We start from the raw sequence: 11,864 nt of genomic DNA, 5'->3' as shown, positions 1-11,864 counted from the left end.
GAATTGGAATACATGTATTATAATTTGATTACACCAAAACTTGCTTATATTAAAGTTGTACTGTGAAATGACTTCACCATAGTTAGACTCCACTGAATGTGATGAGCCAAGAACTTGTCACATTCTGAATATAACATACATGGAATATGCCATCTATATATAATCACTAGGAGGATAATCTCTGTGCAGATTTTCTCTGGTAAATCTTGTTGCTACCAGAGCTGAGTGACTGGGAAAAACTTGACATATACACTGAGTATAGTAGGGTGGTCACACATAAAAGCTCCTCCTCTCCCACCAAAACAAAACATTGAACCAAAATTTCTTACCCTGATTTTATTTCTGCAGGTGGAGACATTTCAGCAGAGTGGAAAGCAGGAAGCGATCTGGTATCCACAATAAAGAATTGCACAGTTGGATTTTTAGCTCCTGCCTAAAAAGAAAATTTTTCATTGTACATTTGAGAAAAGAGAATATTCTTGGTGAAATAACTGTTTGAAATTCTAGACAAAGAAATTACTACAGACAGTCAGGTAGAACCAGCCAACTTCAAACATGTGAAAAGACAAGTTCCTAAATGCAGTACTTGAGATCGATACATAAATTATCCTTTGTATTTTTTTATATGAAAGTGTGAGTTATGTGTTTCTAGATAAGAAAGACTACTACATTTAGAAACATTTGTAACTACATAGGGTTTGCTGTACTCAAAGCAGTGTTTGTCCATATCTCGTCCCACAGGCCACACACAGTACCTCACAGTGAATCAAATCCATCGCTCACAGACAGAAAAGTGCTTCTTCGTGGGAACTGATAACTTACATTAAGTGACCATATGAAAGCCGCCTATACCACAATCAAAGCTGTGACTGCAGCACGTACTACACTGCTTTTAATGTAGTGCTACAGGCAGCAATATAACTGTGTCAGTAAGGGCATCTTCTCTAGAATATAACTGGCCAAGCCCTCATTATAATGGTTAGGGAGCTGTAGCTGACACACCTCCAGAAGTCAGCAATATTCCAAACAAAAGGGGTTTGGAATAAAAGGTGCAATTTAAATTGGCAGTTAATTCCACACCTAAGTCTCGTCCCAGGTGCCACGCTCAGGGCACAGCACCTGCAGCTCCCAGCAAGTGCCAGGGCTCGCCGTGAGCATCAACGACGCTTTGGGGGGAGGCTCCAAGGGGACAGGCAAAGGCCGTGTGCTCCTAAAGCTTTGGGAAGGGTACAGAGTGACTGACCACAGCTGCTGCAGAGAAAACTGAGCTTGGAGCAAAGAGGACCAGAGGGCAGCTGTTACACCAGATAAACAGCTGCATCAGCTGTTCTGCCCATCAAGAGAGTGAAAATATCTTCCTGCGCTGGCCACACCAGTGTGAGGGATATGTATCGGTGCCTCATCCCAACACAGAGTATAAAAACCAAGCCAAAAAAAAAACCCAAGAACTGCAGAAAGTGATGAGCTTGAGATGGTTTCAACCCATATACTCCTTCCTGGCAGTGGCAATGCCCAGCACTGTGGCGGTGAGCATATTATGGAGACCGGCAATGACAACCACTTCTGTATTGTGATTCAGCATAACAGTGCAACTGTTGTACTCTAAGTGTAACTAGTACTTGTATTGTGTCTTAAGCGCATTGCTGCATCGCTCTGCTAAACCAAAATCCCATGTAATGTCAAATAATTTGACACAGGTAAATCTTGCATTAAACATGAAACCCTCCACATGCGGAGTATCTGAGAGAACCTTCTTTCAGCATACTGAACTCTGACCCTCACACCATTCAGTCCAGTGCCAACTGTGCTACGAGCAGGGGGTACACAGTCATGTGGAGTAGAAAGGGGAGAAGGAGCTGCATGCAATAGAGGCTTCACTCTCACAGCTAAAACTGATTCCTCCCCTTCACCCCAATACAGGAAGCATCCAACAAATAAAAATGCTACATCAGTTGAAGAAGATTCCATTACCAGTACCATGCACAACCCTAACACAATGTACATCTGCCAAGTGCCTTATACCAACTTCAATTCCATAAAAGCTTTTTTATCTCAACATCTACTTGCTACCTCAAGATTTTCTGGTGAAACAACAAAACCTTAAATCATACTTTTTTTCTTTTTGCTTTCCCTTGGAGATAATAAAATACTTTAACATTGCCAGATGCTGTTGACTTCAGAAACAGTAATCACAGCAAGCTGTTGAGGAGAGACAGACAATATTTTCATTAGCAGAAACTGATTAGATGAGACTACTCTCTTAATGAAACTGCAGAACAACCATGTTTAATAAATAACACAGACCTTGGGATATGGGATTCTAATGGTCTTTGGATACTGCAAGGTGTCCTCAGAATAAAAGGAATACTCTATAACAGGAACTTCTGTATCATTAAATGCTGCATATGCCATAAAATTGCCATTTGGAGACCACCACAGAGCAGAATGGGTGCCAAACATTTCCTCTGAAAGAGACGCAAATGCGTTTAAGTTATAATTGATAAGTTGGCTCTTCTATCCTAGGTACTGTTCTCATTAGTTTTTAATTGGATTTTTTTTTAATTGAAGTTCAGATACCAAAGGGTAGACTGTTTGTTGGGGTTCTGAAATAAGACATTAGATCAATGCTTATAATCTATCATATGAAGGTAATCCACACACTGTGATTTCCAGTGACGTGCTGCAAGTTAGGCGAACTCATTTCCATTCTTAGATCCTCACACTAGCCAGGTATTAAGCCCAGGTAAGGATGCATGCTTCTTTTAAAATACAGACTTAGATTATTTTGAACTTGTCCATGTTAAGAAATAATATAACAGTTATAATAAAATAATAAGAGCAAGCCAAAGTTTTTACATCATAACGCAAAGTAAAATATGCTTGACATAGTTACCTTCATAAACCCAATCCGGTATTCCATTGAAAATTTTATTTTCTTCTCCATTGTTAGTGATTTGCACAGGTGCTGCTGTTGGTGAAGCTTTTATATAAACATTATTATTCCAAACATATGCCTGCAAGACATCATTGTGACTACAATTACTATCAGAGAAAATCTTCCTTCCTTCCTTTGCCTCATCTACTGGGAAATTTGCTTTTACATCAGATGACAAAACCTGTCTTTGAAAGTCACATTTCACCAAACTTCATTGATACTTCACAAACTTGAATTACCGATACAAATCACATGTAGCAACCTAACCAGTCCCAGATGCAAAAACCCATCAACTATGATAAATGACATAATTACTGCATTAAGTTTTGAAAACCTTGCTATTCATTTTCTGCTGAGATACAAGCTTATTTTCCTTCATTAGGAGTTATTTTTCACCAATTTGTCTTTCAAAGAAAACTACATGTACTTTGGTAAAACATTGACGGGGGTCTGAGCATTGCTAACAGATCTGCAAAGATGGTCCATTTCCTCAGTAGTGCTCAGAGTTCCTCTAGTTTCTGTACCTGCCTGCCTCTCTAATCACCCCCATTTTTCCTCTCCAAAAACTGAACAACACAGTTTTATTACAGAGTTTGCTCTGGGATGCAGAAAGTTCTTTTTGACATCCTTTGCTTCTGTGGCTGGGTTTTATAATGGCTGTACTACAAGCAACAAGAATAAACAAACACCACATTCTCCTGTGACAGCTCACAGTCAGATCCAATGCTCACCATAGGGAATGCACAAGCCTTGCACACACAGTGGCTGTCGTCATTACCATGGACTGGGGAGGACAGGGGGAAGAAAAGGACAGTGGGAAAGAGCACATGAGAGATTTTGATCCTCTTATCCCTGTTACATGCATCCATCAAATAAAACTTAATTGATTGTGGTGTAATTAGGAAACAAAAATCACAGTGATGAGTAAGCAGACAATCATAATTCTGCTGCCTTTGAAACGGATGAGCTACTGTCTGCCACTGTAAAAACATGAAGTTCCTGTGCATTTGTGCATTTCATGACTACTGGGGCCACTTCTACTTTCACAAATGCGTTTTCATTAAAGAACAAAACAAAACACACAGAGAGATTTTGGAGTCTTTCCAGCAACAGTAGTCAACTTGAAACTAGTTTGGCTACTTTAAGTAGGAAAGTCCCAAAACCTCAAGGGTACACACAATGTCAGCTTCCATGTCATACATACAAAAACAACTGTTTATCTAAGTTTTACTTATATTTACTAACCAGTTTGTGACCAACAGGTGACCAGGATATATACTGGGTATCATTAGGCAGTAATCCATCATCTAAGATAGAACTGGAAAAACAAAAGCAAAATGCAGCTAAGAGAAATCAGTGAAATGCCATTTCATTGCAAAATAAAGTTAAAACTAATCTCATGTGCAAAAGTTACTGACCTGCTATCGAAATCATAGATGTGATATGAAGCTGTATAGGAATGCCTCCACAACTGCAAAAAATGATTTTCATATTAAGAAAATAAATTTCACCAGGAGATTCACATCTCTTGCAGTTTGAATTACCTCTGAAATCCCCCTCACTCTTTTGCTTAAGACAGAGAGAACACAATTAACACACAAGGGTAACAAATCTCTGCAAGGTTTAAGAAAAGACTAAAGAATTGCCACCCCTCTGGGGTCATCACTTAAATACTCTGACAGAGGCCACTAACTGATTAAGAACAGAGATACAGAGGCCAGAGATGCTGCAGATTTTCAGAAATCCCTCTAGCTACATGGCAGACTATGGTAGCTATGCACAGTTAATCGTCCTCCTCCTGCCTTACTGGCGTACTTGCTGTCTCTGTCTCATTTTCCATGCTGTATTATTTAACTTGGCATCTTACTGTTAGGCAGTCCTCATGAGTTCCAGCAGTATTTCTGTAGCAGTCCCTCCAGTTCCAGGGTGACCTATTCCCATTCATATTGTCACAGAAATAAACCCTTTCTCTCAGAAACCTGTCTTTTGAAATCTGTACCATTCTGTGGGCACTTACAGAGAGAAAGATGATGATGATGATAATGCAGACACATTTAAATTTGTTCACTATGTTGGGCTGAAGAGGTTTGATTTAGCCCACAGTGGTGACACGTTACAATAATGCTACCTTCTATGATGGTTCTTGAAGATTTGTATGAAGATATAAAACAATAACTTAGTACTACACAAGCAGATGGCTATTACATAAGAAGTGTCTACATCCTCATGATTCATTTTGTTAGTTTTCTTGCAATAAAGATTAATAATAACATAACTTTAAATCAGACTATTACATAAATGTTAAAAGATCTTGCTTCAGCTAAAATTAATTAATGACTGCAACAAATAAAATACTATAGAGCAATAAATCATGACTAGAGGGGATATCTAGAGTGGCTGGAAAAATATAACACATTTTGTGGCCACTAATGATGCAGTGAAAAGTCAAACAATTCTGAACAATTCAGAAAGACAAGAGGTAAGTGGCTTAGTAGTACCTAGCAAGGAAGCTAAAATTGAAAAAAAAGGGATGACTGAGTGCATGGATTGTGGATGGCATAGCGTGAGAGGCACTCTTGGACTGCAAAGCCAGAACACGCAGACAACTCAGTGAGACAGTGCTCAAGTATTTGTACACTGCACAAGCACTGAGCTTTTTACAAAGCAGGCAGCTCTCTAGGAAAAAAAAGGAACAAAGCTACTGTCTTGTCAGTACACAAACTGTAGGGCAAATTATCGCCTCGATTAGGTTTCTCTAACTGTCCTTAAGTGGCACACAGAGCCAGGTTTTCATGACACCTGACATAAATGCAGATTTGTTGCATGGTTCAGCACTGAGTCAGGATGCAGCATTATGCTGGAGGTTTTTCATGTGCTTGCTGACAGCAGGGAACAGTCATCTAAGTCCACTCCAAGCACAAGAGGCCAGCCTTCTCTTGTAAGCACATTACATTCACTTCAGTTTTAAATTCTTATGTCCTAACACCACTACATAACAACAATACATACACATGGCATATATTTACAAGCGTACATATACAGGTCTATCTACTCCTTACTTCTCACCACTCACACAACTCCTTGGACAGTCGTTCCTGTCTACTCTTCTAGCTTATCTTCCCAGATGAACCCTCCAGCCTCCCTCTCCCTGTGATATCTCTCCATCCACTTTTTATCCAGATTATTTTCTCAGGTAGTCTCATCTCTTCTGCTGACCTCACAGACAACAGCAGTCTCTCTTCTCCTCCTCCTGCCTGCTCAGCTTCACTGTTCCCCTGCAGACATGCACCTCATTCATCCATCCTCCTGCACTTCCCTCATGTTCTCTCAGCCTCTCAGTTGTTCCCAAACCTTTGTTTCCCAGTTTCATCCTCAGAGAAGTAAAGTGCACATGTACCTTTGTATAGCTGTACTGCAGAAGAGCAAACTTTTGGTCAGGAGACAATATAACTGTGGTTGCCTTGTATTTATCCTGTCAACAAATGGCAAAAGGAACACATTAAGCACCAATTCCAAAGAAATGTGCAGAACAAAATATTAAATTCAATACCTTTCCCAAGGTCTGCATATATTGTATATAAGTCAACGTACTAATGTTGTGTTTGCCAAGATTACTGAGGATGTCCCGGTGTCAGCATTGAAACGCAGGATGTTCCCATTAGCTGTTTTGTGAAGATACTGATTTCCTAGAAGAACAAGAGAGCTCCTAATAAACCATAAGTAAAATGCTCATCCACTACTTCTCTTTTCCCCTTATGTTTTTAAGCAGGAAATAAAATTAAAAGATCTGGTCAATGTTGTGCTTCCCACTTCTGTGATGAAAGGATGTTTAAGCACAAAAACATTCACAAAATGTAGTCCTGGAGCTCACAGCCTCCACCTTCTGGCATCTCCTTCCCTTGGGGCACCAGGCATATTCAAAAGGAAAGCGCCTGTATCCTCCTGTTCCCTGATAGCCTGATGCACAGGATGCTGATACACTTCAGAAGGTAACGTGCTTCTACAAAAAAGCATAGAAGTAAGCATGCTTTTTTTTAGCAGTAGGAGAATATAGCTTGCCATGAACGCAATCATGTATCTAACAGAAAAAAACCAACCAATCGCAACTCTTTGAGCTACGCACCTTTCTGTAACGGCACCACTAAATAATTTGAATTTTTTTTTAGGATACAGTAGTCACCTCAGCATGAAGATACGTGTTTCCTGCAGGTAGTACATTTTCTTGACATTCATGCTGTATGTAGAAATGAATTACCTGAAATCCACTGCAAATTATGTGTTCTATACTTATAGTCATCATTCAAGTAATTATGTAGAGTATATGTTCTTCGTGAGTCGGGCTCAGAGGTATTTCCTGAAAGAAAGAGACAGAAGAAAGATTTTGATGTTGCTGCAAATTGTTCCACCCCAGCTTCTTAACCTGACTACTAAAATAAGTGGTTTTTTGTTGCTGGTTATTGATGTGCTTTAGCTAACCAGCTCTGAAGTACTAGCAGTGAGAAGGCACTAAAGCTTTATTGCAAGATAAATTCAGCAAACATAAAATAAAAGAGTATCGGTGAGATCACTCAACATGTAAAAATTACAGATGCCTTCTCACTGCTGCTATTTTACTTCAAGGTACGCAAGAGTTGTTATCTTTTGAGTAAATGAAAATACCTTTTTGATAGTGACAAAAATAAACAGAAGACCTCTGGTCCTCTTTTCTCAGGAAATGTATACTTGCACTCCTCAAAAAATTGAAAAGAAGTGATCTCAGCGCCTTTTCCCGCTATGCTCAGCCTGGGAACTTCACTGCAGAGCCCTGACCGCTAATATTTGCATCAGACATCAGTTGTGGGGTGGATCACACAAAGCAGAGACATACACGCTCACGTTTGAGAGTGACGAACTGGCAAGGATGTCATGTGTGATGGATGAAATGTGGCATCCATGTAAGTAGATGTACAGACCTTGAAAGATACCCTAAAATTCACGCGGCTGCTGTACTTTATCACATATTCATACTGCTGTTCTTGTTCACCAACCCTTTAATTGTGAATCATCCGCTTATCATTAAACTCAAATTTCAGAAATGTCTCACGTAAAAAAATCTGCAGAGCAGTAAAATTTTCAGGGAAGGTCCAATTAAAGAAAAATAATTAAATCACAAACGGTTACTGATAAGCTTATGATGAAATAACTGGTTAAATATTTATCCCTTTCTTGATGTGTTTTTTACCAAGGTATCTTAATGTTTACTGCAACGTTACTATTTTGACAGCAAAATTAAAGCCAAGTACCTTGGTTACTATGAAAAGACTAAGTGAAACTTTGAACTCAGTTAAGCTAATGAGTTTGGCCACCAACTCCAGAACGCTGCAGTCAACACTTCTGTTAAAAATATTTATTTCTCACTGGCTGCAGTGCACAAGCTACTCTTTCCAAAGTCTGAAAGGTAATAATAATAATAATGATAATAATAGGTTTGTGAGTCTTTGTGATCTTTTTCCTCTGAAAACAAAGACTAGAATTTTTAAATTCAGGTGTGCAATTCTCTCCCTCCTTCCTGCCCTGCCTTTTTTTTTTTTTAAACGGAAACCTAAAAACTACCTTCATACAAATCTACACAGTCCAGCAATTTTTATTTCAACTGGATAAATTATTACTTTTTGTTACTACCAGTACAAAAGACCTTGTATAAAAACAATTGATAAAAACATTCAAGTACAGCCACAGTAACTGATCAACCAAGATAATAACCTGCCCCTATTAATTCTGAGACTCTCAGTCTTTCAAATACTTTTAAACAGACACTATGCTGAGGAAGAAAAAGAGTGCAAAGTCCTTCGGGACACACACACAGAAAAACACCTCTCAGTAATTTTTGCAGGTTATCTTTCTGCAGGTTAAATACATACGTCATCTGGAACACTGCAGGAAGATATTAGATATTTATATTAGATATTACAGTTTTACTCTTATTTCCAAACAATAAACACATTGCATATATACAGCACAGACTGTACAGCCATTGCTGCAATAAAAGTCCTGAGCCATAACAAACAACGATTTTAGTCTAAGATGCTCAGTAAACATTAAAAAAATTGCTTGCTCAATTCCATCTGAAATTTGACTGTACTAAAAAATTGCTAGTCTAGATTTCTTGCTCACGAAGTTTCCATGAGAATATTAATATCTCAGGTTAATTATTCTGTATTAACGGAATATTTAATTTGATGGAGTATGAACAAGTGTGCATTTGATATTCATGCACAGTTGTCTAGTTGGGAATATCACTTCTCTCCTTCCTAATTGAGTAAGTGTCATTTTCAATTAGAGGGGCTTCAGAAAGCAACAAAATTCTCTCTTGGAAAAGGAGGAACAATTTAAGACAGGTGGCTGACGAACAGGTTTAGGGATTTTTCCAAACTGATGAATGTTTTTCCCCCTGGTGACATACATATTTTGCTGAGGTCTCATTACTAAAAATCAGGCCACTATTAAGATTTGTTGGCTGTGTATAAAATTAAAATTTCATTTTCTGTCAACACCTTCCACATAGTAACTGAATATGAAAACATACGCCAAGCTGTAGGGGTAGAGTCATAAAAGCTCTAGCTGAAGTATTTTCTTAATTTGCGAGATAAGGAAAAATATATTGGTAGTGGCCTATCCACATTATGCCACCAACCAAAGATACGCAACATACATTGAATTCCTCATTTTGGTTCTTCTTGTTCAGATTCCATTTGAAAAAAAAGTGTCAAACAGGTTTATTTTGAGAAAATAAAGTAGTTGTTGACATTCAAGAGCATTTTATTGGCTTTGAAGATTGGATACAGGTCAATGTATGTTCATATTTTAGCAAAACAGCTTCTTTCACTCTTAGGTTCCCCACAGACGTTGCGAAGGCTGAATTTTCTTTCTATTTTTCTTTTTGGACTATTCCAGATACACACCTATTTTTCTAAGTTACAAATGACTAGCTCTTCACCTCTACCCTGTTCTCACCCCCAGCAGCACTTACATATTTCCACTGTCACAACGATATGCTGGAAATATTTACATCATAATACCCCTGTTAAAACAGTAAAAACTTCAGTAAGTCCTTCTGGGAAGAAGGCTCTTAACCTTTTATGTAAGTAGTACTCATGAAGTTGATAAACAGTTTTGTTTCAATTTTGGATTTTTTTTTAATGTATCACCCTTTCTCATGGGAAAAACTGAGTCGGTTTCTGTAGGTGTAAGGTGTGAAATAAACAAGAAGTTTACTATTGTGTAAGGTTTATGGTATGATGCATCACTCAAATCTGAAGTTGTTGACAAATTACTTTTGGTATATGTATTGTTTATTCCCCAGTGTCAAGGCACATTTTACTAATTTCCATATGTAATAAAAAAGAGCAAGAAATTATGTAACCAACTTAGAAGAGATGGAAAACTATAAAACCAGTAATAACGGAAGCTTTACTGCATGTTCACTACTGCCAAGAGAGACTGGAAGAAGCACAAGGGTAAGATGAGTACAAGCATGATGCTCAGCAATCATTAGAAAGAAAATAATGAGAAATAATGAGAAAGAAAGGGACAGAGAAATGATAAAAATCAGAAAAATTGAATGAGTATCGTCATTTTTAAGTAACAGGAGAACAAGAGCGAGAATGATCTGCAATCTAAGTATGTAATTTAGGAGCAGCGTGAGAGATGCAAGAAGGGAAACCTGACTGATTCAGTTAGTTAGTCAGAAAAGTAAGTGACACTTCAGGCTATTTTTTCCAAACCTTCCTTCTTCCTTGTTTCTCTTCCAACGTGTATAAAAAAGCACTCAAAAACCTTCCCCCCTACACTCAAGCCCTCAGTTACTGTCTGAGATATGTGACAATTAGAGCACAGAAATGGATTTCCCGCAAAGAAAGTAAAAAATTGGAGCAAATTTGCTCCATCTCATGCAAAGCAAGGAAACAAAAATAGCAGAAGTGTTCTACAGACAGCAATCCACTGCTACTGTTTTTTTTAAAATATTACATTACTCAACATTTGAATTAAGGCAGATAACGAAGGTAAATGACAGTTACAGAAGTCAAGGACATACAGCAGGAAAACATTTCCATTCTCTGTCTTTGCCTTCACTAGCTAGAAAAGTAATATATCCACACACAGCATGAAGACTACAAGGATCCTGTAATGCAGAGCAAGGTGCATGAATACATGGGGAAAAGAGAACAGTTAGAGCAGTTGGATTCAAGCCAAAAGACTGTTTGGTCAGACAAGTCTACAGCATACTCAGAACAAAATAATTAACCTGCTGTATCTCCCATACAGCTTTGGAGAGAATTTCACCATGATTTTTATTAAAGTCCTTTGAAGCTAGGTTACTGGAATTAACGACTGCTCACCGTTTAGATAAGGGTTCTCTAAAAAACCCACACAGAGTCAAGATTCTTATCTAAACCTTAATTTTTAAATCTAGATTCAAAGAGGTTCTACTTCAGAGATCAATTTCTCATCCACAGATTTACATTCCCTTACAGATTCTCTAGCTTTCTCCCTAAACACCCTTAAACCTAATGCCTTTCAGAAACTGGAATAATACAGGACCCCTTATTCCCAAGAAAACTGTGACAATTGCAGCAGCCAGATCCATTCACCTTGTGGCACAGGTTTTCAAATATGAGGCTTGTATCTCAGCCAGAAGCCTCTCTGTATTCTAAACATACTGTTCAGTTGCAAGCAGGGCATTGGCAATAGATCCTCCTCCACACCACCCAGCCACAAATTTGCTTATTCAGGACAGAATGCAGATAGGATAAACGGGGAAGACTTTAGATATGACCATTGCCAAAAGAAAAAAAATGCTGAGAGCTATTTGGAGACTTTTATTGCCTTTGCTTTTCAGTTATACGTTAACATGGCTCTGAGGAAGATGTGCAACCACACCTCTTGAGTC

General features: G+C 38.3%; 1 protein-coding gene across 1 annotated transcript in view; it reads right to left on the bottom strand.

Moving 5' to 3' along the window:
- Positions 1 to 11,864, bottom strand: part of DPP4 (dipeptidyl-peptidase 4) — a 38,590-nt gene that overhangs the window by 24,232 nt on the left and 2,494 nt on the right. The window contains exons 3-10 of the mRNA XM_010078790.1: positions 7,191 to 7,289; positions 6,527 to 6,621; positions 6,333 to 6,407; positions 4,354 to 4,406; positions 4,181 to 4,253; positions 2,894 to 3,014; positions 2,305 to 2,465; positions 330 to 433 (exon numbers count right to left, since the gene is read on the bottom strand). Coding sequence (XP_010077092.1) covers positions 330 to 433; positions 2,305 to 2,465; positions 2,894 to 3,014; positions 4,181 to 4,253; positions 4,354 to 4,406; positions 6,333 to 6,407; positions 6,527 to 6,621; positions 7,191 to 7,289 — 781 coding nt within the window. The remainder of the gene's footprint in view (positions 1 to 329; positions 434 to 2,304; positions 2,466 to 2,893; positions 3,015 to 4,180; positions 4,254 to 4,353; positions 4,407 to 6,332; positions 6,408 to 6,526; positions 6,622 to 7,190; positions 7,290 to 11,864) is intronic.

Source organism: Pterocles gutturalis, unplaced genomic scaffold, assembly GCF_000699245.1.
Source record: "Pterocles gutturalis isolate BGI_N339 unplaced genomic scaffold, ASM69924v1 scaffold17853, whole genome shotgun sequence".
Taxonomy (NCBI): domain Eukaryota; kingdom Metazoa; phylum Chordata; class Aves; order Pterocliformes; family Pteroclidae; genus Pterocles; species Pterocles gutturalis.
The sequence above is the reverse complement of the archived record's forward strand: the minus strand, read 5'-3'. Positions and strand labels throughout refer to the sequence as shown.